Source organism: Hypanus sabinus, chromosome 10 (genome assembly GCF_030144855.1).
Source record: "Hypanus sabinus isolate sHypSab1 chromosome 10, sHypSab1.hap1, whole genome shotgun sequence".
In the NCBI taxonomy this organism is placed as follows: Eukaryota; Metazoa; Chordata; class Chondrichthyes; order Myliobatiformes; family Dasyatidae; genus Hypanus; species Hypanus sabinus.
The window spans coordinates 124,289,454-124,317,412 of record NC_082715.1 but is presented as its reverse complement, the minus strand read 5'-3'; the positions used below and the strand labels follow the sequence as shown (position 1 = coordinate 124,317,412).

The 27,959-nt window shown below is 42.2% G+C and overlaps 1 protein-coding gene across 1 annotated transcript; it reads left to right on the top strand.

Moving 5' to 3' along the window:
• Positions 1–141: 141 nt before the first annotated feature.
• Positions 142–27,553, top strand: ttl (tubulin tyrosine ligase). Its single transcript, XM_059982850.1, has 7 exons — positions 142–1,008; positions 4,793–4,871; positions 7,144–7,376; positions 12,088–12,223; positions 18,033–18,302; positions 21,233–21,376; positions 25,935–27,553. The coding sequence occupies exons 1-7, from the start codon at positions 852–854 to the stop codon at positions 26,053–26,055; spliced, it is 1,140 nt and encodes a 379-aa protein (XP_059838833.1). The 5' UTR covers positions 142–851; the 3' UTR covers positions 26,056–27,553.
• The last annotated feature ends 406 nt before the right edge of the window (positions 27,554–27,959 follow it).

Here is a 27,959-nt window from a genome sequence, read left to right as displayed (position 1 = left end):
TTTGCCGCGGGGGGAGGGGAGGGGAGGGGAGGGGGAGGGGAGGGGAGGGGGGGGGTGTAGTAAAGGCAAAGAAACTACAATTACCAGGAGGCCTTGGGCGAACGCCAGCAGACGCGTGCGCAGTGCGTCCGGCCCCGCCCCGCCCCTCCGGTTGGGATCGATGTGAGGCGTCAGCTGCGGCGATGGTGAAGAAGCAGAGGCCGCGAAGAGAAGGCGAGGGAGGGGCGGCGGCGACAACTTGAGCCTCGCAGGGGTCAGGCGGCGCTAGGGCGAGGGATGGGAGCAGCTGCCGCAAAGCTGGCACGAAACCCAAGGCGCTAGTCCCGAGAGCGGGCCGGCCCGGCAGACAAAGAGCAGTAAGCCCGGCAAAGAGGAGACCTCCCGGAGGGAGAGGGAAACGTCGCACTGCTCCTCCCAGTGTCCGATGTCTGCTCAGCCGTGCCGGTCTCCTTGCGTTCCCCTCCAGTAGCAAGTGGGGCGGCGGTGGCACGAGTGGCCGGCCGGGGCAAGATCATTATTCCGCTGTTCATAGTTACCATTTTAGTAACTATTGTGGGCTGCAAATGGGTGCCTGTGTTTGCTAGCTAGTGGCTATCGCAGGGATGTTTATTTATACTTAGATTTACAGTTTAGTGCCTACAAGCGGAGAATGCTCACTAACGCCCGGGAAGGTTGCTAGTTGGTATCTGGCGTTGGCATGCTCCTCGGTACCCCAATGGTTTGTTAGTCGCTGCCCAACAAGATTACAAGGAAGTGCCTCTGCTGGGGTGGTAGTTGTGGGGTGCCCATTGTGAGACTGGCAGTATCAGGCGGGTGCCAGCTGTGCGCTTAGGTCTATTCCCGTTTCTATTATGTACACGTTTGTGCTGCGGGATCGGAACAGCTCAATCTACGCAGAAGTTGGCAAGGTGCTGATCTCCACGGGACAATGGCGGAGACTCAAGAGGGACAATCCCAGGTTCAACCTGATGCTGGGGGAGAGAAACAAACTGCCTTTCGGGACCTTGGGTAAGACCAGCTCACAAGCGAGAGACTGCATGCACGCATCTCTCTGGTTGTTAATTTTTTTTATTGAAGATTATACTTTTTTTTAAAAAAGGGCGCATGCACTTTAGAAGGAATTATAATTTGTCACCCCCTTCCAGATCAGTGCAGGGCTGCGCTGCAGATCTGGGCGTTGTCTTCTCTTGATTATCTCTTTAAATATTTTATGTACATTCTCCAAAACCAGGACACTGGGGAGTCTCCACTGCCCCAAATGTAAGGGGGGTCAAATTTTCTCAGCTTGATAATTAACATTCCCCGTGCTCTTTACAAAATTGTTAATAAATCCAATAAATAGTATGGGGAGGGAAGAATTGTTTTTATTATTAATATTGAAATAACTTTAAAGTGATAGTGGGACATTTTATTATTTTTTAAACCTTGCCTCTGCCATTCACCGCACTAAGATGAGCAAAGATACCTCCAGTGCTTTTCGTGACGTAGGTTTTCAGAGCAAACTTGATTTCAACCGGTGCTTTTCTGGGAAGTATTTAGTTAGTTTCATTCTTTTAATTTCTATTTACACCGAGCTGTTCAATCTTGTATGTATCTTTAACTCTTTTACCCTCTTCATTCCACCCCTGCCCTCCTTAATCTCACAACTTCACCTAAAAGCTTTGATGCCTCATTGGGCTGGCTGAAGCAATGACTTGCATTGCCATCTCCATGTGACGCTTAGACATGTATAAGTTTTGCACTGGCAGCTCTGCGCATCCCCTCTTCCCTGACAAATACTGGGTGTGTTCAGACCTTGAGATAGGGCTGCATTATGTACTTCAGGTCACTTCAAGCATCGTTACTACCTGGATCCTGCTAGAAGCCAAGTCCGGTGTTTTTGTTGCATATCCAGGTTTGCAGAGAGTTACAAAGGGCTTCTAACTCATGAGTGTTGTTTTTCCACAGTTGGTATTAATGAGGCTATATGGGGTAAAAGGCAGGTCTGGAAAAGTTAATGCACCCCACTTGACATCAGAAAGGGTATGGTTGCTTATCATTTGAGGCACTCCCTCCTCAAGCAGGCGGTACTTCCAACGTGAAATCACTTAACCCCAGAAGATGCCCAGTGTAAAAGCTCGGAGGTAAAGAAATCCAGGGTCGTAGGAGGTTCCATATATATTGAGCTCAGTGACCTTTTCCATGTGCTTCCCACCAGCTTTCTGTTTGTGAATTGATTGGGGGGGGGGGGGGTGTTGCAGTCCAGAATTGCAGTGTGACAAGACGCGGGATCAGGTCTGCCCTGCGGATTTGCGCGAGTAAGTCACGTCGCTGCACCCATGCCCATCTTGTGGTTGACGATGCCTCCAAGCCTGGTGTTGGGTAGGGGCCAGTGCTGGAAAGATCTGGTGTTACCTAGTGGGTGGGGCAGAGTGGTGCTGCTGCATTACACTCTGCAGAGATGCCAGGGCATTGCCCTTTCATCTTGCAAGTACCCTTACAGCAAATCTTAATGTGGGGTGGGAACAGGAATGAAAATATCCAGATTAGCGATGAAACGAGTAGAAAGGTGAGTTTATATTAAGTCTGCACATTGAGTCATCTTACTGAGGGGCCATCTAAACGTCTCAAGCAGTTTAAGATAGTGATTTTATTTTAAGCAAGAGGGAGCAAAATATAATCCTGAGGTAGAAACCACAATTCTTTTTTTTCCCTCTTGTAAATCTGTCCAGGGCAAAATATTAGTTGTCATACTGGTTAGTTAAAGGTTCTCTTGGTTAGCACGTCTGTTCATAATAATAAATGGGTTTTGTGATGGATGGAATAAATGCACACCAATTTCGGTCGAGTTCACTTGCCTGGATTTCCTGTTCTGAAAACTCTGTAAATCCCATCATATCTCCCTTTAGGGTCCCCATGCAGTTACATAGTCACATTGTGCATCAAATCCAAGTGTCTGTAATTAAGTAGCCATCAGGCTTGTTTAAAAGTTAATAGGAACTGCTTCTAACTACTAAATTTAAGAAAAAAAAGTTTGGTTTCCTCCATACTCAATACTGGATGAAGCACATTAAATTGAGGCCCCATTGATCTTCACAGGTGGATTTAAACCATCCAATAGCATTGTTTTAAAGAAGAGTAGATTTGTTTTTCCTAGGGGCATGATAAATAGCAAATGTATTTGTGTTGTTTCTGTGTCAGACATTGACCAACTTCACAGGAGGTGATTAAACCGCAAAAACCTCTGACAGGGTCTTCCTAACTTACGAGCTCTGCCACAGGGAAGCACAAGGTAACTAGGAGAAAGGTGATGCCCTCAGGTGCAAGTGCCCCTCCAAGTTATTTACCGTACTGACTTGAAAATGTATTGTTATTGTTGGCACTGGGTTAGAGCTCTGAACTCTCTACTGGACTGCACTGTCAACTGTTCCTTCACATTGGTTGTCATGAGTGAAGGAAGCAATGACCTTCTCGAGGGTAATTAAGAGTGGGCATCAATACCGGTTTTGATGATGATGCCCAAATACTGTTTCTGAAAGAGAAAGTTCTCTCCTGGCCAATATTTATCTCTTAATTGATGACAAAGCAGAGGTGAACATAGACACTGGAAATGTTCGGCAGGACAGGCAGCATCTATGTGAAAAGATGGGAAAGCAGAATTACTGCAGCAAATTGATGAGTAATCAATACAATTTACATTGTATTTTGTGGGATCTAATGTGTGGATTGGCTGTCTGGCACCCTACCTCTATCATAACAGTGACAAAGAAAATAGTGTTTCAGGACTATGAAGTGCTTTGGATTATCCTGAGGTCAAGGAAAGCACTATTGCAGTACATTTCAGTGATTTCTATTTTCAGTACCGACAGGGGCTTATAATTGAAAAATTAATATTTGATGGTGTGTTTTCTTTCCAGTGGTTTTGTTTTTGGTTTCTAGTAGACAGCAAGCCTTATAGGCACCCCCCATATTTCACAATATCCTTTATAGGACATGGACTGAAATTAAGCCATTGGCTGAATTCTGGAATGGGTATTGACATTTCCAGCTTGTTCATCTCACTGCCACAAACAATGGATGGTCCCCTTGAGCTGTCCACGGTTATAGATTGACTTTCTGCGTATGTCAAGTCAAGTTAATGTTATTTTCATTTAAACTAAATACACGTATACTGTCAGATGAGACGATGTTTCTCTGGACCAGGGTGTCAAGCACTGTAGTACACATAACACACAATAACTTAGAAAAGTAAGAATAAAATTTACTAATGAATTATGCATAAATAAACAAACTAAAGTGCATAAATTAAATATTGTAGGGTACGAACAAATTAACTAGTGATATTTCAAATACAATGATGCAGGGAGATCTGTGGCGTCATGGCCTGAGGGAAGAAATGGTTTCCCATCCTGACCATACTTGTCTTTATACATTGGAGTCTCCTTCCTGATGGTAGAAAGTCAAAGAGGATGCTAGATATAGTGGAATCCTGAATAATACTAAAGGCCCTGAGTATGCAGTTCTCCTGATAAATGTCCCTGATGGATGGTAAAAAGACCCTTTTGATCCTCTCAGCTGTCCCCACAGTCCTTTGTAGGGACTTCCGGTCCGATGCTTGGCTGCTCCCGTACCAGATGGAGATGCCGCTTGTCAGGTTGCTCTCAATGGTGTTCCTATAAAATCCAGTTAAGGGGTGGGGTGTGTGTGTATCCTCAATCTCCTCAGGAAGTGGAAGCACTACTGTGCCTTCTTGTTTTGCACAATGCTGTTCATCAGTGAATGATCTAATAATAGATTTTCTGGTTATTTACAGGTCATGAACCAGGACTCGCACAGCTTGTGAACTATTATCGGGGAGCTGACAAGCTCTGCCGCAAGGCATCGTTAGTCAAGTAAGTAAAACATTTTCTCATTGCCTGTTACACAGAGGGCACAAATGGCAGAATTCATTTGAGTCACAGGATTTTCATTCTGCACGTTGAGGCTGTTGATGAAAACTCAACGAAAAATTATTCATGTTAACATTGTTTATGAGAAGTATTTAAGGTCATATTGGCTGCAGTGTTTCCTAATTACAGTACCACCTACATTGCAAGAACTTCTTCATTGTCTGAAAAGCACTTGGGATATTCTAAGGTTGTGAAAGGCAATACAGAAATGGGGATTGGTTTCCCCTTCCCCCTTCAGTTCTTGCACCACCTTCATTGTGTTTCTTACGAGCTCAAAGTTGAGCAAGTTGCCGGTGAGAATGAAAATTAAAATTGTCACTTCTGTTTATCATATTTCTTAACGCTTCTTTAGAAAAGTTTGCCATGAATTGGAAGGTTTTCACATTTTTTCCAAAGCTCTGTTACTGAATCTCTGGTAATAGCGTAGGTGCAGGACCATAGTTCAATGTATGCAGCTCTTTAAACATAAACTGGTGTTGCGTATTTCATGGTGAGTAAGGCTCAACGATACCACTGCAGAGGAATTAAATTTGCCACCTTTATAAAGGACGCAAGTGCACGTCCTTAATGTTATGGGTTGAAAGAATGCTTACCTCTGACTTCATGTTCAGTAGGTTTTATTTTTGCTAATTACTTGTTTTTCTTGGGAGGACTCTGATTTTCCCCATCTCCCCCACACACTCCTAGATTCATGTAGATCTAGATTCATGTAGATCTGTCAGACAAGAATGGTAGATTGCCTTTTCTGAAGGACTTAAGAGAACAAGATGGTAGTCTAATAGGGGTTTTCAGTTGAATTTTATTAGATTCCAGATGAATGTAACTTATTGTGCAGGATTTGAATTTGTCTGTCCTGGTCAATTAACCACATCTCTGCAGTGCTGGTCTGGTAAAGTGACCTCACTTTGTTATTGCACCCTACTGTGAATATCGATGCATCTGTCTGGGGAACCTGCAGTAACCTGATTGTAACTGATGTTTCCTAAACTGTGTGCGTGCGATTTTGTGCAGTGTGTTATTCCTGTAGTAATTTAGGTTGTTCTCGTGTTCTGTCTTTTTCCTTTGATTCCCTCCCATCCCATCTGCGCCGCCCACACTTGCCATCTCACTGTTGCTAAATGGACCAACCAGAACAGAGCAGTGCAAACTGGAAAGAACACAACTTGATTTCTGGCTTCAGCTTAATCAGCTGGAGTGGCACAGCAGCGTAGTGTTTAGCACAATGCTTTACAGTACAGGTGACCTGGATTCAATTCCTGCTGCGTTCTCCCCGTGGGATTCCTCCGGGTGCTCCAGTTTCCTCCCGTAGTCCAAAGACTTGGTGGATGGCAGGTCGATTGGTCATTGTAAATGGTCCCGTGATTGAGCTAGGGTTAAATTGGGGATTGCTGGGTGTCACGGCTCAGTGGGCCAGAAGGCCTGATTCCACGCTGCGTCTCAATAAACAAACAAACAAACAAGCATTAGAAACTCCCCAGTTGTCATGTTGGATTGGGTGAACTACATCCTGGCTCCAAATTGTCAACAACCATAAGCAACGTAACTTGTGCATTTCTTGGGGAAATGCTCGACTTCCTCAGTTGGGTTTTACTCAACTTGAATATTGTTCCAATTACAGTAAAAGCATTTTATAATCTGATGCACTTTGCAGCCACCATTCCAAGGGAGCAGCGGGACGAACTTTTGATTAAATGACGTATTTAATTAAATGGTACTGGTCAAGTCTAGGACATGTTGGAAAGATTGTAAACCTATCTTCCCTGTCATTTTTAAACAAAGTTCATTCCTGCTACCTTTGTCAGAGGTACTGCATAAACAGCTGCAACTCAAGTAAAATGTCAGTACTGTCAAGCTGGTAGAAAAATATCAAAAAGGAAGTTGGTATTGTAAAACTTGTGAGGAAGAGACTAATTTGTTGGATGGTTGTCTTGATACGAGAGTGATGAATGTTGAGACTAGAGTGCAATGGGAAATGTGTTTTCAGGAATTAGATTATTAGTATTGTCACGTGTACTGAAATAGTGGACTGCTCTTTGTTAGACAGATCATTCTGTACATAAGTACATTGAGGTATGGTGTTAAAGTTGCAAGGAAAGTGTAGGGCCATGGCAAAGTAGATTGGGAGATCAAAAGTTCATTTCTCTTTCACAAGTGAAGATTGTACTCTGTTTCATAACTTCTCATGGAATTGATGTGCTTTCTTTAAAAAAAACAGGCTCATCAAGTCAATTCCAGAACTGATAGAATCATGCACCTGGTTTCCTGAATCCTATGTCATCTATCCCATGGGGCTGCAAACCACAGCAAGTCCCACGCAGAACGGAATAAAAGCACAAAGAAATAATGTGAGGACAGATGATCGGGAAGAGTTCCAAGCATCTTACCACAAGAGGCAAGCGAATGGAGAAAGGAATGTGTGGATAGCCAAATCTTCTGCTGGAGCCAAAGGTAACGTTGCTGGAGAAAGGAGGTTTTGCTGTATCTCTGTTAGATTATTGTGTGATGATTTTGTGTCTGGATTGCTAGAACTAAATCACTGAGAAGAATTCAATACAGAGAATTTTTACTTTCAGACGTGCAATGAGATGTGTGGACATAAAAGTACATTTTAAGTTAGTATATTTTACCTTGATGGATTTGGGTTATCTGGATCTGCTGATGAGGTGGATCTGAAATAATGTCAAAGTGTTCTTCCTTTAAGTCTGAGAGCTGGAGAAATACGGAGTGTCCAAGTCAGCATGTGAGTGCTGCTCCCAGCAGTCAGGGTGGAACAGCAGCCTGTTTTTTTTTGTTTCGTCAAGCAAATCTGCAATGAATTTGCAGTATGAAGTTAATCCTCCTTCTCTGCCCCACATCGCAATATACATCACAGCATTCCCAAAACTTCCAGTTCCTTCCAATTACCCTAACCTCCTTCATTAACAATCCAATCTGTGATGTTTCCTGCTAGCTACAGGCTCCGGCTTCTTAGATCTGACTTTACACTGCTGGGAGCTTCCCAGTTTTTGGGAAGGGGATAAAGATCTGTAAAGTCATGTTTAAAGTATACAGTTTGTAATATTGTCAATGATGCTTGCCATTCTTGGCCTTCCATTTTCTACATTTTGCTGTCCAGGAGGAGATACAGGAACTCGAAAGCCTAGACCTTTAGCCTTAAGAACAGCTTCTTCCCACTGCTGTCAGTCTTCTGAACCAATTCAATTCAAATTCAAATTTAACTCAATTCATTCACCTCTTTTACATCCACATTCCTATACTCTTCATCCTACCTCTCTGAATTGTTACATTATCATAACTAAGAGAGAGTCTGCAGATGTTGGAAATCCAAAGCAACACACACACACAAAATGGTGGAGGAACTCAGCAGATCAGGCATCATCTACGAAAGTGAATAAACAGTCAACATTTCGGACCAAGACCCCTCTTCAGGACTGGAAAGGATTTGGGTTCATTCATTACCAAGGCATTAGAAAGAATCAGTTACAAGTTAATAGTGATGGATTTTTAACATGCCATTTGGTAGCTGGCTCTTGCAGTGTGATGAACATCTCCTTAGCTGTGGGATCAGCTGACATTACAAGGCCTTTCGCTCTGTAGGCTACAGGCCGCTTGAACCACGTTCTGTTTTGGACAGTCTCCATTCCCTTCCTAGTGGAAACAAAGTCTTTGAACTTAATGAGTCGCAGTTTGATGGAATTAATCAGGGAAGACAAGTGAGTTGCTGGTGCGGAACTGAAAAATTGCTCCAAAAGGGAGGGAGGTTTATTCTGGCTCTAAGGTGCTGCAGTTAATCGAGTTTAACGTCACTAGTTGATATTAGAAACAGTCTGATTTAAAAAAAAACTTAAAAGGCAAGAATTCAGGTAAATGTGCTGATTCCAGATCATAATTCGTACAGTTTCATATTTCATTAAAACCTAGGAGGCCAGTTAGCCTATTGGATCTCTGCTAGCTCTCTCAGCAAGCCCATCATCCCCATTTTTACCAGTAATTTCCATGTAACCTTCTCCCTCTCCCACCCTAGTTCTCCAATTCATCTGCCACCTACCGCTACTCGGATTAATTAGTCACTGTAAATTACTCATCAGCTGGTATGCTTGTTTGGAATGTGGGAGGAGGCCAGAGTGTAGTGCAGTGGGTGGGGGGGGGGGGAGGGTGGCGGAGAGAGATGTTGGCATGGAGTTTACAGGGAGAACGTGCAAACTCCCACACTGTTAGAAGCCAGGGTCAAACCCAGGTCCCTGAAAATGAGAGGCTGTGACAGTGCTACAGCACTGTGCCCCGTCCCTGCTCAGCTTTCTAATACGGTCTATCTACTCACCACCCAGACTTTCAGTTGCTCTGTCTGATTACAGTTTGTATCCTTAAAAATTCTTAGTCCAACTCTTGCCCATTGTTCGTCACCATCTCATACTGTCTGACCCAAACTATAAATTGTCTTGGGGCCTTTTTTCAGCAATGTTCTATAAAAATCTCTCTGCTTTCCCTAGGGATCACTCTCTACATAACTCCCTTGTCCACTCATCCTTCCCCTCTGAGCTTACTGAAGGCATGACAAGTGCTACACCTGCCCCTACACCTCCTTCCTCACCACCATTCCGAGTCCTTGCAGGTGAGGTGACGCTTGTCCAGCAAGTTTGCCAGGGTCATCTGCTGTATCCAGCACTCCCAGTGCAGCCTCCTATATGTCAGTGATTCTTTACATGGATTGGGGAACTGCTTCATCAAACATGTTCTACATGTTGGTGCATGGCTGATACTGTCACAATGAGGCCACACTCAGGTTGGAGGAGCAACGCCTCATATTCCGTCTGGGTAGCCTCCAACCTGATGGCATCAACATTGATTTCTCTAACCTCCAATAATTTCCCCCCCTCCTCTTCTCTCTTCCATTTCCAATTTTGGTTTTCCTCTTACCCCTTCTCCTCACCTACCCATCACCTTCTTCTGGCATTCCATCCTTTTTTTCCCCTCTTTTCTCTCCTAGCAGATACCTCCTTTAGCCCTTTACCTCTTCCACCTATTGCCTCCCAGTTTATTACTACTTTTCCCCCAACTCCCACCCACCTACTTTACCCCTCACCTGGTCTCACCTGCTCCTTCCCCTCTCACCACCTTCTTATTCTGGTTTCTTTCCCCTGCCTTTCCAGTCCTGATGAAGGGTCTCAGCCCGAAAATTTGGCTGTTTATTCCCCTCCATTGATGCTGCCTGACCTGCTGAGATCGTCCAGCATTTTGTGTGCATTCCATCAGCATTTTGCCTGCTTTTGTCCCACAAAAATGAGTGTCAGGTTGTAGCAGGCTTGCAGTGGTCCTTGAAAGGGATGTTGCAAAGAAATTTTGCTCTGTGTTAATCATGACTACCTGTAGTTTTGGAAAGTGAGCAGTGTGGAACTATCTCTTAACATGAGTCATAGAGTAGAGTACTACAGCAGGGAAACAGACCCTTAGGCCCAACTGGTCTTTGCTAGTCCACCTTGCTCATGTTTGGCCCATGAACCTCCAACCCCTTTCCCTCCAGCTACCTTGTTTGGAGTTTCACGAATAGAGCAGATATTAATTCAAGCAAGAACTAGTCCTCAGTTCTTATTGTAATTTGAAGTTAAACTAGCCCATAGACTAAAAGATTGCGCATGCATCAGCCAAACGTTAAGGCAATGGGTTTAATTGCCCCGCATCGACTATGGGCTTAAGGAATTTGCATCATTGTAACAGTGAAGCCTTCAGGAAGCTATATGAACACTCAGGTCCCCTACTGTAGATATGCAGTTCAAAGGAAGCTTCGTCAACCCAAAGTATTGAACTAAGCAATGTTATTGTAACAATTGAAACTGTATTGAATCACTTATTGATCTTAAGGGTCTGAAAATGTGATCTACCTTTTGGTTTGTGAGCCTCTATGGAGAGTGTCTCCAAGAGAATGGCTGCTTGTTGAATGAACAAAGACCAGGTTCAGTGTCCCTCCAGAGACTTCGATCTTAGAACGTACCTATTCAAATGCCTCTTAAATGTTGCAATTGTACTCACCTCGACCACTTTTCTGGCAGCTCATTCCAGGTACTCGCCGTCTCTCAGGTTTTTTTTTAAAGTATCTCCTCTCTCATCCGGCATCTGCGTCATCTAGTTTTGGACTTTCCAGCTCTGGGGAAAAGACTATCCTGTCCACCCTAACCATTCCCTTATGATCTTATGAACTTCTATGAGGTCAGCTCTCATTCTCCTATGTTCACAGGAATAAAGGAGGTGGCCAACCTCCTCCTGTAACTTAGGCTCTCTAGTCCAGGCAGGATGATTTTAGCTACCACAAACTATTTTGGATTTAATCTTATATTCAAAGTTCAATAATAAATATATTTATAACCTATATTCTAGATTAAAAACATAGTCCATCATTGAACGCTGCTTTGACAAAAATACTGTCGATGCTGAGATTTTAATTTGCACGTGTGTCTCTGTGTGTACTTTGTCTACTGTAATCATTGGTTATAGAGTTTCACAGCATGAAAGCAAGCCCTTCAGCACAATTTGTCCATGCTGATTAAATTGCCTGAGTGAGTTAGTCCCATTTGCCTGTGCTTGGCCCATTTCCCTCAAAACCATTCTATGCTTGTATCTGTAAGTACTGCAGTTGTACTTGTCTCTGCAACTTTATTTTGAAGGCCAAACTCTTACCTGGTATTGAATATTCTGAGAACTCTCTGATTATAATCCAAGGTACAAAAGCCCCAGGACTTGCACCACCAGGTTCAAGAACAGTTACTACCCCTCAACCATTTGGCTCTTGATTAAAACGGGATAACTACACTCACTTGCCCCGTCATTAAAATGTTCATACAACCAATTATCTCACTTCCAGGACTTCTTATCTTGATATCTCATGCTCTCGTTATTTATTGCTGTTTACTTATACTTGCATTTGCACAGTTTGTCGTCTGCACTCTGGTTGATCTTTCACTGATCCTGCTATAGTTACTATTCTATAGGTTTGCTGAATATGCCCACAGGAAAATGAATCTCAGGGTTGCACATGTACTTTAATAATAAAATTTGCTTTGAACTTTGAAATAGATTCTTCCTTGTCCTGATCAGAACAAGAAATGTTTTGTTTCTACATGTCATATGTTTCCATTGGAACTGATATATTAAAATCTTTCTTCAGGTGCCGGAATTTTGATTTCTTCTGATGCCAATGAATTATTGGACTATATAGATAATCAAGGTCAAGTTCATGTGATTCAAAAATACCTCGAGAGACCATTACTGTTAGAACCAGGTCACCGCAAATTTGATATAAGGTCAGCTTCTGAAATTAAAAATGGCTTTGCTTCCCATTGCTCTGACTGTGCACAGTGGTAGGTGATGAATTGTTTTCTGTTTGTCTAACTTTTATGAGTAAACCTCCTCCAACTCTGGTATGATTTGTATGTTTCCTCTATATTTGTGGGAAGCTTTATTGCTCTCCAGTCTCTCAGGGCCTCTTAAAATCCTGCCATTTGTTGTGTATGTTCTTGAATGATGTTTCCATAAACATCTTTGTCAAATTGACCAGACCGTACACATCAACCCAAAGTCAAAAGCTTGTGTCCTCCTTGTCATCCACACTGTGATTTTTCTTATTTGCAAATTTTCTTCATTTTTCATTTTTAGAATCTTTTTATTGGTACATAATCTTCTACAGCTATAAAATGATACAAAACTTCAACAAATTAATATATATACAATTAATAAAGCTGAAGAAAATAAAAACTGATCGTGATATATAAAAATGAAAAAAATTTTATATGTAAAGAAAAAGAACCCCATCTAACTAAGAAAAAAACCCACTGACTACAAAAAAAAGGAAGGAAAAAAAACCCATTAGGAATCAACCCCCGGAGCAATACGTCTTACCATAATTTCCAATTCATATTTATATAGAAGCAAACTTTCTACCCTTGTCTCAGTCGTTAATATGTACAATACGTAAAACTCTGTTAATCCGCATGCTCAGGACTTTGGTGGTGACATACTGCCAGATTTTTCATGCTGTTGGATGCTGTTCCAAGTAATCCCCCAACACAATTTTAATTCAATTTTTTGTGGCAGTAGTATCACGGTTTTCCAGTGTGCCTGATAAATTTTCAGAGTATGGGAATTGGGGTCCCGGTGAGTTCAATGGGAGTGCAGGAAAGGGGATTTGTTGTCGCTGATTAACTGGACACAGCTGTACTTTATTTTACTTGTGCTTGAGGGGAACAGCATGGTCCCTGAAACCACACTGTTCTGAAGTCAGAACAGAAAAAAGCCATTTTTATACAGAATTAACTAGCAGTTAACTCATGTTGGCCATTTGGTAAACTGCATGTTTGAAATGCTTACTGGCAAGATCAATTGACATTCACAGTAGAGGTAGATAGAGTTAATAGAAACTATTAAGTTGACAATTCGAAGTTAGTAAAGCAATATTTCCTTAGAGGCATGGCGAGACCAGCGAGCTATAAAACCTCCCACAAGTGTACAGGAAACTTCCAAATCATACCAGGTCTGTGTGTTTCCCATCCTTTCGTATATCGTATCCAGAAAGCATAAACTTCTGTGCAAAGAGAAACTATTCTCTTCAAAGATCTTTCTTGCTTGGGCTATCTGCCTGAACATTGTTAACATTGCCTTGCCAGAGCTTCCACTGCCCCAGTGAGTTTAAAGTTAGTGTGGTAAACCAGGCCTCTGGTGAATGTATAAGGAATGTCGCAAGTAGGGAGCCTGGGAATTGAGACCCCGGACAGTTTAAAGGGAGCCTGGGAATTGTGGCCGTGGGCTGAGTTGGGAACTGGAGCTACAGTGAGTGTTGGAATTGGTACCCAGTGCACCAGATGATGACCCATCGGGAATTTTAAATAATTGGATAGAGATTATCAGAGTATAGTTTTGGATTCTCTATTTTAACCCTTTAGATAAGACTTGACTGCAGTGCCTGGGTGAACAATGAATCTTATTGAGGGTTACACCTCAACACTCAATAGTTATAATGGGTGACTTCAATCTACATATAGATTGGGTGAACCAAATTGGTAAGGGTGCTGAGGAAGAGGATTTCTTGGAATGTATGCGGGATGGTTTTCTGAACCAACATGTCCAGGAACCAACTAGAGAGCAGGCCATTCTAGATTGGGTATTGAGCAATGAGGAAGGGTTAGTTAGCAATCTTGTCGTGTGAGGCCCCTTGGGTAAGAGTGACCATAATATGGTGGAATTCTTCATTAAGACGGAGAGTGACATAGTTAATTCAGAACCAAAGGTTCTGAACTTAAAGAAGGGTAACTTTGAAGGTATGAGACGTGAATTAGCTAAGATAGACTGGCAAATGATACTTAAAGGGTTGACGGTGGATATGCAATGGCAAGCATTTAAAGATCGCATGGATGAACAACAACAATTGTTCATCCCAGTTTGGCAAAAGAATAAACCAGGGAAGGTAGTGCACCCGTGGCTGACAAGGGAAATTAGGGATAGTATTAAATCCAAAGAAGAAACATTTAGATTAGCAAAAAAAAGCGGCACTCCTGAGGACTGGGAGAAATTCAGAGTCCAGCAGAGGAGGACAAAGGGCTTAATTAGGAAAGGGAAAAAAGATTATGCGAAAAAGCTGGCAGGGAACATAAAAACTGACTGTAAAAGCTTTTTATAGATACATGAAAAGAAAAAGATTGGTCAAGACAATGTAGGTCCTTTACAGTCAGAAACAGGTGAACTGATCATAGGGAACAAAGACATGGCAGACCAAATGAATAACTACTTTGGTTCTGTCTTCACTAAGGAGGACATAAATAATCTTCCGGAAATAGTAAGGGACCGATGGTCTAGTGAGGTGGAGGAACTGAGGGAAATGCATGTTAGTAGGGAAGTGGTGTTAGGTAAATTGAAGGGATTAAAGGCAGATAAATCCCCAGGGCCAGATGGTCTGCATCCCAGAGTGCTTAAGGAAGTAGCCCAAGAAATAGTGGATGCATTAGTGATAATTTTTCAAAACTCCTTAGATTCTGGACTAGTTCCTGAGGATTGGAGGATGGCTAATGTAACCCCACTTTTTAAAAAAGGAAGGAGAGAGAAACCGGGGAATTATAGACTGGTTAGTCTGACATTGGTGGTGGGGAAAATGCTAGAGTCGGTTATCAAAGATGTGATAACAGCATATTTGGAAAGAGGTGAAATCATCGGACAAAGTCTGCATGGATTTGTGAAAGGAAAATCATGTCTGACGAATCTTATAGAAATTTTTGAAGATGTAACTAGTAGAGTTGATAGGGGAGAGCCAGTGGATGTGGTATATTTAGATTTTCAAAAGGCTTTTGACAAGGTCCCACACAGGAGATTAGTGTGCAAACTTAAAGCACACGGTATTGGCGGTATGGTATTGATATGGATAGAGAATTGGTTGGCAGACAGGAAGCAAAGAGTGGGAGAAAACGGGACCTTTTCAGAATGGTAGGCAGTGACTAGTGGGGTACCGCAAGGCTCAGTGTTGGGACCCCAGTTGTTTACAATATATATTAATGATTTAGACAAGGGAATTAAATGCAGCATCTCCAAGTTTGCGGATGACACGAAGCTGGGCGGCGGTGTTAGCTGTGAGGAGGATGCTAAGAGGATGCAGGGTGACTTGGATAGGTTAGGTGAGTGAGCAAATTCATGGCAGATGCAATTTAATGTGGATAAATGTGAGGTTGTCCACTTTGGTTGCAAGAACAGGAAAACAGATTATTATCTGAACGGTGGCCGATTAGGAAAAGGGGAGATGCAACGAGACCTGGGTGTCATTGTACACCAGTTATTGAAGGTGGGCATGCAGGTACAGCAGCCGGTGAAGAAGGCAAATGGTATGTTGGCATTCATAGCAAAAGGATTTGAGTACAGGAGCAGGGAGGTTCTACTGCAGTTGTACAAGGCCTTGGTGAGACCGCACCTAGAATATTGTGTGCAGTTTCGGTCCCCTAATCTGAGGAAAGACATTCTTGCCATAGAGGGAGTATAGCGAAGGTTCACCAGATTGATTCCTGGGATGGCAGGACTTTCATATGAAGAAAGACTGGATCAACTAGGCTTATACTCACTGGAATTTAGAAGATTGAGGGGGGATCTTTTTGAAACGTATAAAATTCTAAAGGGATTGGACAGGCTAGGTGCAGGAAGATTGTTTCCAATGTTGGGGAAGTCCAGAACGAGGGGTCACAGTTTAAGGATAAAGGGGAAGCCTTTTAGGACTGAGATGAGGAAAAACTTCTTCACACAGAGAGTGGTAAATCTGTGGAATTCTCTGCCACAGGAAACAGTTGAGGCTGGTTCATTGGCTATATTTAAGAGGAAGTTAGATATGGCCCTTAAAGGGATCAGGGGGTATGGAGAGAAAGCAGGTACAGGGTTCTGAGTTGGATGATCAGCCATGATCATACTGAATGGCGGTGCAGGCTCGAAGGGCCGAATGGCCTACTCCTGCACCTATTTTCTATGTTTCTAATCTAATTTCTGTATATTGACTATGGAAAACTGTGCATATACTGAGCTTGGGGTCATCCAGTATCAGGCCTGGTTTCCTATCAAGTTCTAACCGGGCTCAACCATGGATATTGGCTATCAGAGGGCTGTGGGAGCCTGTAAAACTCCACTGAAGTGAATGCAGTTGTCCTCCAACAATCAAAACTCCATGGTAGTTCAGAGGATTTGAGCATCAAGTCTAAGCTTGTGCATTAGAGGAGTAAATGAATGAAAGGCCCCACTGGCGGTTCAGCACCTTTTACTCCTTCCCTCTCAGATGTTGTCAAAGTTGCACTGTGTGCTCACAAAGTCTGTGCTATCATTTTGCACTGATCTTATTCCCTTCGTGTTCCCATCTACATCCTGCAGATTCTGCCACTTACCTGCTCTCTAGGGGCAATCAAAGGTGGCCAATTAATCTTCCAAAGCACTCCTTTTGGATGTGGAAGGAAGTGGAGACCACATGTCTGTGCAAGTTCTGCAGAGACAGCACCAGAGCTCAGGATTGAGCCTGGCTGACTGGAGCTGTGGGCCACCGTGCTGCCCCAGTTACTGGCATTACCACAGAGCAGCTGACTTTTCCCCCTTGTCTGGGAGAGTATTAATTCTTCAGTCTATACCATCAGGGAGCAGGGTGGCCCAATGCTTGGTGGTGTTTAGTTAGAGCTCCAGGGAGCCCATTTCCAGACCTGACCGCTGATGCTGTCTATGTGAAGTTTGCATGTTCTCCCTGCGATCTGTGTCGGTTACTACTGGGTGCTGCAGCTTTTTCCCCACATCCCAAAGATCTGCTCTTATGGTTGGGCCCTTCTGGCCCAAAGAGTGTATCGCCCAGCACCCACCTATTTAATGGAAACCTAATCACAGGACAGTTTACAATGGTACCTACTAACCGGTATGTCTTTGGACTGTGGGAGGAGACCAGAGCACCCGGAGGAAACCCACACGTTCATGGGGAGAACGTATGATCCTCTTACAGACAGCACTGGAATTGAACTCTGGAACACCTCAAGCTGTCACGCTAACTGCTACAATACCATGGTGCCCCACTTGACTGCTGTAAATTGTTCCAATATATAGTCTATGGCAAAGGAATGAAATGGGAGTTGGTTGTATGTGTGGATTATAGAGAAATAATTGGAAGGAATGGGACTAATAGGATTGCTTCATGTGACCCGGTGGGTTGACTGGTTTTCTTCCGTATTGTAATAAATAGGAGGTCATTATTTCATGATGAGTTGTGGTGAAAAATAATGTGTAAAACTGGCAGCTGTATTACAGCTTCTTGAAATCAGTTAAGACTCTGTAAAGCACTTTGGAGCATTCTAGCAATATAAAAAATTAAATATAGTTTCCTTCCTGGAGATCTGCAATGTAATAGATAAGCATTAAATATGGATAAGTGAGAGTAGCAGATAGGAAATTCTGATGAAAGGTCATTAATCTGAATGATTAACTCTGCGTTTCTCTTTGTGCATGCTGCGGATTTTCTATTTCCAGCATTTTCAGAGAACTTAGTTTGTATTGCCTACTGCTGACCTGATGTACCATCCTTATAGTGTGTATGATTCCTTTTTATCTTCATTCTGTTTGCAGAAGCTGGGTTCTTCTTGACCATCAATATAACATTTACCTCTACAAGGAAGGAGTATTGCGAACTTCCTCTGAACCATACAACAGCACTGATTTTCAGGATAAAACTAGTCACCTGACAAATCACTGTATTCAGAAAGAATTCTCCAAGAATTATGGGAAATACGAAGAAGGCAATGAAATGTTCTTTGAAGAATTCAATCAGTACTTAATGAATACTCACAATGTTACCTTGGAAAACAGTATTTTACCGCAAATCAAACAAATCATAAGGTGCATTTTTTTAACTCTTCTGATTCCAGCATGTTTGTTAAATAGCGTTCTAAGGGCTCTTGTTAGCTTTCTTTAACTGAGAATCTGAGAATTTAAATTATTAGAAAACAAGGCCATAAGGTATATGAGCAGAATTAGGCCGTTTGGCCCATTGTGTCTGCCCAACCGTTCCATCACATCTGACTTATTATCTTTCAATCCCATTCTCCTGCCTTCTCCCTGTAACATTTAACACCTTAACTAATCAATGAGTTTCACAAATCCACCCATCCTCTGGCTAAAGAAATTCCTCGTCATCTGTTTTAAAGGGAAATTCTCCTGTTCCTAGGCTGCACCCAGACTCCCTCATTTTAGAAAATATCCTCTCCATATATCCAATCTGTTTAGGTCTTTAATTATTCAACAGATTTCAGTGAGATTTTCACCACTCCACCCCATTCTTCTAAACTCCAGTGAGTACAGGCCCTGAGCATTCAAATGCTCCTTACAAGTTAACCCTTTCATTCTTGACATCATTCTTGTGAACTTCTTCTGGACCCTCTCCAATGCCAGCACATCCTTCCTTAGATAATGGGCTCACAATACTTAAAGTGTAGTCAGACCAGTGCTTTATAAAACCTCAGCCTTACATCCTTGCTTTCATTTTCCAGTAATCTTGAAATGAATGCTAAAATTGCATTTGCCTTCCTAAACTTGCAACTTCCCTGCAAGCTTACCTTTAGGAGATTGTGCATGAGGGCTCTTAAGTTCCTTTGCAACTCTGATTTCTGACTTGCTTCCCATTTAGAAAATAATCTATGCCTTTATTCCTTCTAGCAAATTGCATGACTATACCCTTCCCTTACATTATATTCAATCTACCACTTTGCCCATTCTCCTAATCTGTACGGAGTGCAGGTCCTTCAGCCCATGGTTGTACCAGCCTTTTAACTTGCTCAAAGATCAATCTAACCCCTTTGATGTAGCCCTCTGTTTTTCCTTTTATCCATGTGCCTATCTAATAGTCACTTAAATGTCCCTAATGTATCTGCCTCTATCTCCACCCCAAGCAGTGTGTTCCATGCACTTACCACTCACTGTGCTTTTTTAAAGAAAAAGGAAGAAACTCCTCCTGATATTGTTCCCGTGCCCAATACTTTTCTCCACCTTAAAACTAATCTTCTGTATTAGTCATTGCCACCCTGGGAGGGATAAAGCACTGACTGTCCACTCTATCTACACCTTTTTATCATCTTTTACACTTCTACCAAGGCTCCTTTCGTCCTCCTTCTCTCCAAAGAGAAAAGTGCTAGCTCACTTAACCTTTCTTTACAAGACGTGTTCTCTAACCGAGATAGAATTCTGGTAAACCTCTTCTGTACCCTCTCTAAAGCTTCTATATCCTTCCTATAATGAGGTGAGTAGAACTGAACATAATATGCGAGGTGTGAGCTAGTTAGTGTTTTATAGGGCTGCATTATTACCTTGTGGCTCTTGAACTCAATGCCCCAACTAGCGGAGGTCAAAACATACGATCACTCTCTGCTTTCTATAGGCAAGCCAATTCTGAATCCACACAGCCAGGTTTCCCTGGATCCCATGCCTTCTGATTCTCTGAATGAACCTACCAAAGGGAACCTTATCAAATGCCTTACTAAAATCATGTACACCACATCAAGTGCTCTACCTTCAGTGAACTTCGTCACATCTTCAAAAAAATTAATTCAAGCTCATGAGGCATGACTCGACCCTCACAAACCTCACAAAACCATGCTGACTACCCATAATCAAGACTATGCTTCTCCAAATCCTGTCTATAAGAATCTTCTCCAGTAATTTGCTCACCACTTAAGTAAGAATTGCCGGCCTATAATTCTTGGGGTTAGCCCTACTCCCTTTCTTGAACAAAGGAATAACATTTGCCACCCTCCAATCTTCTGGTATTACTCCTGTGGCCAAAGGCGTAGCAATCCCTTCCCTCACTTCCTGTAGTAACCTGGGCTATATCCTGTGTGGCTCCAGGGACATGTAATGATTTTCAAAAGTTCCGGCAAATCCTCTTTCTAAACATCAACATGTTCTCGCCTATCAGCCTGTTTTATGCTGTCCTCTTGCTGGTGAATAATGTAGCAAAGTATTCATTAAGGACCACCCCTACCTCCCCTGATTCCAGGCTCATGTTTCTTCCTCTGATCAGTCCTAGCCTCACTGTGGTCATCTTTCTGTTCTTCACATCCTGGTAGAACAGCTTTTGATGTAATAAAGTTTGGCTGATATTATTTACTGTCCAGAGTTCTTTTCCTTTCCCAAGTCTATTGCCTTGTCGCTGTCTTCAGGGGAGGAAGAACGAAGGTGCAATTCCATAATTTCCTTTAGAGAGACGTGCAGTTCATGTGGATCAGTTCATGCTTTTGGTTGATAATCCAGAGTTATTGGCAGCTTTCTCAATGATGGGCCTGGGAGCATTGTCAAGTCTGGTCGGATGTGTTCCTGAATATTTGATTATATGACATCCCTCATCAAATCACCCAGCTCCAGCCTCTGATCTGTCCTTCAGGCCTAATGTAACAGGAACGGGTTAATAAACATTTGGTGAATATATCTCCCACACCCCCTAGTTTCCCAGTCTCCAATATTTTCATTTTTGTTCCTTCCTGATGTTTCTCCTGGGTTACTTGCGCACCGAGAATATTAGTCTTCAAAATTTGATGAATTTAAGTTAATATTTTGGGATCCAAATCCAGGTCTGGATGAGAACTTGCTGAACGTTATTCCACTATGACATTAGCAAATTAAGGATATAAACTTGTCACCTCTACCAAAACTTGGACTTTTATTGTAAGGCATAAAAGAGATGGTTGGGATGGGGGAGTGGTTGTGGATTCAATTTTGTGTGCAATCCCTTAAGTTTTGTGGACTTTGAGTACAATATTTTCTGTCTTTATCTTTAGGAGCTGCTTAATGTGCATAGAACCTGCAATTGGCACCAAGTTTCTCCCATACCACAGCTTTCAGCTGTTTGGGTTTGACTTTATGGTTGATGAAGATCTCAAAGTCTGGCTTATTGAAGTGAATGGAGCTCCAGCCTGTGCCCAGTGAGTTACAATTTCCTAAGGAAGGTTTTCTGCAGCAGTTTTTACATGATAGTTCATTACTATGGTATAACATAGAATAATACAGCGCAGTACAGGCCCTTTGGCCCACAATGTTGTTTTGATCTTTCAGCCTATTCCAGGATCAATCTAACCCTACCCTTCCCTCCCACATAACTGTCCATTTTTCTTTGACCTGTGTGCCTATTTAAGAGTACCCATCCCCATCACCACCCTGATAACGAGTTCCATGCACTTACATTCTATGTATAAAAATAAAACTACTGACATTCTTTCCTCCAATCACCTTAAGATTTTGCCCCCTCATATTAGCCATTTCTGCCCTGGGGAGGATAAAGTCGCTATCACTCTACCTTTGCTTCTTATTATCGTATGCGCCTCCATTAATTCACAGCTCCTCCTCCCTTGTTCCAAAGAGAAAAGCCCTAGCTTGCTCAACCTCTCCTCATATAAGACATGCTCTAATTTAGGCAACATCCTGGTAAATCTCCTGTGCACCTCTCTAAAGCTTCCACATCCTTCCTTTAATGGGCCAGTCAGAAATGAACACAGTACTCCATGCGGTCCAACCAGAGTTGTATAGTGTAACATTATTACCTTGCGGTCTTGAATTCAGTACTGTACCCAACAAATGAAGGCCAACAGACCATATACCTTCTTAACCACCCTATGCACTTTTGCAGCAATTTTGAGAGATTTATGGACGTGAACCTCAAGATCCTGCTGTTCCTCCACATTGTGAAGAATCCTGCCATTAACCTTGTATTTTGCTTTCATGTTTGTCCTTTCAAAGTTATCACTACACACTCTATCTGCTACTTCTCAGCCCAGCTCTGCACCCTATCAATGTCCCATCGTAACCTATGCCAACCCTCTACATTATCCACCATATCTCCAACCTTTGTGTCATGTCCAGGCTTACTAATCTAACCTTTCACCTCCTCATCCAAGTCATTTATAAAACTCAAAAAGAGCAGGGGTCCCAGGACAGAGCCCACTATTAAAATTACACATCAATTGCCTTCAGTCTAAAGTTTTCCAAGAGAATCTGTGCCGCTGCTCTGTATAATTTGTTTTCATTGATCTCTGGCACATTTTTTAGGTCAGCATATAGCTGCGTTTCATTCTCAGTGAGCCAAGCATGAACTCAATTTGTTTGCCTTTAGGTGAAAGTGATGCTCTAGCACATCGCATGTATTAAATAGGTCATGACTTAGTGCCCATTATGCCACTGGCATTTAGGGCTGCAATGAGGGTCCTCCATCTCTCAAGGTTCAGGGCTTCCTTCATCATGTCAGAAGCTTCTTCTCAGTTTTCACTACTGTTGGTCATGCAAGTCCCGGGTGGAGACTCAGGAATACTGTCTCAATCAGATGTAGAAGGATTCTTCGTTGCTGTTTCTGTAAGCTTTGATTTACCAGTCAGGGTTGTTAGTCCTGAGCTGAACCTCCAAACCTGGAGTTCTGGTGAACCAGTCTTGGTCTGGTCTGTACCCTTTGACCTGTTTGGCATGGGTGACTCGACCAAGAGCTGAAGCATAAAGCCCTGACTCCAGCCATCGTAGCTCTCTGAGTCATTGGAGCATGCAAGCCTCCAAACCACCACAAAGTTGTGGTCCTCTTTGAGGTATTAAATAAGTCTTAGTCTGCCTTATCTTGTGGTTTGAATAGCAGCTAGGTTGTTCCGTCTGGGGGAAAAAGCAATAATTTACATGACCAAGATATTTTAAAACACCTGATAGATAGTGATCATTTTAGTAACAGTCAACTCTTTGTGCATGAACTTAATTGAAAGTACAATAATTGTTCTAAAAATATTCCAGTACCAGTATTGTGAAATGATAGTGTACAAAGCTTTATTTCTGTGTGCAATTTTCTATTTTGGGATGAGGTGTATTTTTCCATCTTCAAACTAGACTGTTCCTTGGCAGTCTTTATTTCCTTGTTGTATAGGCTAGAGATATGTCTCTACCAAAGGAGGTGTAAGGTACTCCTTCCTTCCACTAGACTGCAGGTCTCCCTTGGGCAAAGTGCAGCACCTGCTTTGCCCCTCGATCAGAGTCATGTGAAACCATGGGGAGCAGATATATGAGCAGCTGGTACATATCACAAGCCCTGGTTATGCGACAACTGACGTCAGGCGGACAGTCTCTGAAGAGTATTGACAATGGCTGGGGTCACCTGTCATGTGAAGACACATGTGAAGGCAATGGCAAACCACTTATGTAGAAAAATTTTCAAAGAACAGTTATGGTCACGACCATAGGTCATGACCATGATCACCCACATCATACGACATGGCGCACAATAATGATGATGAGTCTGAAGTTATGCTTTTTCTGTATGTTCAGTAGACTAATTGAGAAATGGCCCAGTGCTGCACATGTTGTGAAGCCAAAGTGTTGTGAACTTTTATGGTATAGTGGCCTATAGAGGTGCTCTTGGCAGTGTGATCTGTAACCCGAGTTATGTTAGCATTTTCACAACACGGTATCCAGAATGAAGTTGCTTGAATTTAGAACATAGAGCAGTACAGCACAGGAACAAGCCCTTCGGCCTACAATGTTGTACCAAAGCAGCTAAAAAGTAAATTTTTTAAAAACCGAAAAGTAATCCCTCCTTCTACACAATGTCCATATCCCTCCATCTTCCTCACATTCATGTGCCTATCTAAACATCTCTTAAAAGCCTGTAATGTATTTGCCTCTACCAGGAGGTGTATTCCAGGCTCTGAGTAAAAAAAACTGACCCCTCACATCCCCTTTAAACCTACCCCCTCTCACCTTCATTGCATGCCCTCTTGTGAGACATAACTTATTGCAGGCAGTCCTTGGATTATGACAGGGTTTCATTCCAGTGAACTGTTCGTAAGTTTGGAAATGGACAGAAACAGCTGTAATGGGAGAGTGAGCAGACGCAGGAATCGCAGCTGCTGGCTAGGCTTGCTGATTCAGTGAGTGAGTCTGCTCTGCTTAGTACATCTCAGCTCAGCTCAGCCATCCCAGTTCCCCATTGTTGTAGCTGTGGCAGCACAGAGAAGGAAGGTGGAAATGCCCTGCTCCTACTTGGTGAAGGGGGCCTGCAGTAGCAGGCAAATCCATCCCACTAGTCTCCCAACCACACATTCACGTTTACAGGGTATCTCTGCATCAGGTGCTTATAACTTGGGTGGGGCATGTAGCTTAGGAAGGGGAGAGGGGCGAAGGGAGCTCGGTGTCCTTGTGAATCAGTCACTGAAAATAAGCCTGCGGGTACTTGTTTTAACAAGTCGAAGTTTATATGCTGGTTTTCATACTGAGAGGATTTGAGTATGGGAACATGGACCTCTTCCTGCAACTGTACATGACCATGATAAATTGGTCAAGGGTAGATCTGCAGAGAGCAGCTTGCAACAAGACGCCACGCTCAGGCAGCATCTTGCATTCCAAGACCACATCTTGAGTTTTGTGTGCAGTTTTGGTCTTATCTGAGGAAGGGTGTTCTTGCTATGGAAGCTGATTGCTGATATGGCAGGACTGGTATGAAGAGAGAGTGATTGGCTCAGATTTTTATTTGCTCTGGAAGAATGAGGGGTTAATCTCATGGAAATGTAGAAAATTCTAATGGGACTGAACAGGAAGGATGTTTCTTATGTAGGGGAGTCCAGAACTAAGGGTCACAGTCTGAGGGTAAGGATAGTCCATGTAGGGTTAAGATGGAAAATTCTAGAGAACAGCGAATTTGTGGAATTCTCTGCTGTTAAAAGACAGTTGCAGCCAAATATTAAATATATTTATACAAAGTTAATGATGGGGATTACATGCTGACTGAATTGCTTTACTAGGAGCTACTTGATTGAGTGGCTTCCGTCTGTACTGTAGGAATTCTGAGTCATATCTAGTTATTGCCTGTTATGCCTCATGTTTAGGGCAGCAATGAAGGCCCTCCATCTTTGTCTGTCCTTGGCCTTGGTGTGGTTCAGGGTTCTCATTTCTGCCTCTACAGTAAGGCACTAAGTTGTCTTTGGTCTCCTGCTTCTCCCCCACCCTTCAGGGGTCCAGTGAAGTACTGTCTTGATGATAGAGTTGAACTCGCTTCTCAACGCATCTCCAACATTTCCTCATGATGATGGTGGCCATGTCCTCTTGTTGACACAGAAGGAGTTTTGCCGAGTCTTGTGTTTCCTATTGTATATGCTGTTATATATGTATGTGATAGCAATCCAAGGTCACCTGCAAGTCAAGGTTCTCTGGAGTAGAGAAGAGTCAAGCTGTGAGACAAGTTGGGGGAAAGTAGCAAAAACACAGTTTAGTTATGTGAAATAGGAAATCTAATGGCACGTTTGTAACCTTTCCTGTACAACTGTCCTATATATATGTTTTTATGTGTGTGTGTGTGTTTATGTGTGTGTGTGTATGTGTATATATATATATATATTCACACACACACACACACACATTCCTACAGTTGTATAGGAAACCAGTTCAATTATGGAGGTTTGGCTAGAACCATTTCACTCTCTGAGCTGTATCTTTGAAATGTTTTGTGCTTGCTTTTCTCAGGAAGCTCTACGCTGAACTTTGTCAAGGAATAGTGGACGTAGCCATTTCCTGTGTCTTTCCATTGAGCGATTCGTCACAGAAGCCAAGTCAACAGTCTGTCTTCATCAAATTGGGAAGTTAACAGAATCTGTCATAATCTATTAATTTCATAGACCGATGATATATGTAACAGTATCATCTGAGCATTTTAAATCATGTAGAGAGATTCCGCTCATAAGCAACAATAATCTGGTGCAGATATGATGGAACAACAATTAGGGAATTATGGAATTTTTAGCAAAGGTTGATCACTTGTATGAACCAACATCTTGATGTGTGTACAGCTTTGAGACTCTTGTTGGAAGATTACAATCAAACCCTGATAGGAGTTCCTATACCTGATATTTGTTGTTTTTAAACACTATGGAAATATGACAAGCACTTGCTCTGTTTATTATACACGATTACCAGGCATTGCAGGGTAGTTACCTTTACGTAATCTGCTTATGGATTATATGATTACTCTTATGGACCTTGACAGGTTTTATTGAGGTACTCCATAGTACTTCAGCTTGAATGCTGCAATATTGGCGAGTGAAGTGTTGGCATCTTTCATAATGCCCATATTCTACCAAGATCGTTCATAATGTGGTGCAAAGAGATGGATGTCACTGTGATCACGCATGGCAGAAACTAACTCCTTAATGCACATCTCACTATGTGTATACAGTAGTATTGTTTCAGCAGTTGTAAAAGCCTTCGAACCCATGGAGGACACCATGCACTACTATCATTTAAATTATCTACACTGCAGTGCTTTCTGAAATGCACTTGAAAATGAAAGCAAGGGGCTCTGCTTGTATTGTTTTTATTTTGCAAATACTTGATCCTCTGAGAGGAGTTGGGATAGGGTGGGAGTGGAACTTTAAGCAAGTTTTATGAAGGTAAAGAAATGAAAATCCTTTCCTGCTTTTTGTCTGTGTCCAATTGTTGCTGTTTCCATTCAGAACTCTGCAACATGAAATGTACTACACAAGTTCCAATTCATTCTGCTTGCACCCTACTGAAGCATTTACAAAGCTGATGAAGCTTAATATAAGATAAATTGGTAGCATGCATGAAATGCACTTGTCCTAATTTGCAGGTTATAACGTTCATAGCAAGAATGGCCTCTGAAAGTAATTGGTCTTGTAAGTAAGATTCTTATGACCTATTGTCTGTTTATGGCTTTCTGTTTTGTTTTCTTGCCAAATTGAACACCTGTGTCTAGATCATCACTATAATTTTATTATGTCATGCCAAATGCTTGAGTGTGTTTATAAGTCAGTTAATTATTTTACTTAAGTATTTATGGTTCTACTTCCTATCTGAGAGTAAAATTCTGTCCAGTACTGAAGATGGAGGCACATTCCCATCTAAAGTGTTAACCTTCAGCAGGAAATGAGCTAATTATCACTCCATTGTTATTATGGAGTGTCATTCAAATTGAGTTTACCCCTGGAATATTCCCTATGGAGTATATAATATGCATTGTACACTGTGGACAGGTTCTTGTAACAACATGTTACGATTAGTGCATGTTCTTGGTATGGTATCTAACTTCAAAACACAATCATGAGGAATAAACAGAATAGCTGACACTTCCTTGCATTGGTGAATCTCGAGTGATTATTCATAAAGTAACATCTTGAGAGCCAAGTGCCAATGGGTTGGTGCACTATAACTTTAATGTAGGTTTAAACACAGTAAACTTGCACAGAAATTTCAGTGGACAAATAAGCAACACAACCAAATGAGGCTTCTATTCATCAGCTTGTGAACAAAGATGCCAGAGTATCTTTAATTTAAGTACCCTGTGCTTAACCTTTTTTCCAATGGCTGTGTTTTTTTTCCCCAAACCTTCAGACTGCTTTTAGGTTCAGTGTTTACAGTTATTAAAAAATAATCTTGCAAAGCAAAACTCAAATTCTGAGTGTTATCAGCTTGAAGCTTGGTGTAGTGAAGAAATGAAAACCAGGGGAGTACCTGTTTTCATCTCTGATCTAC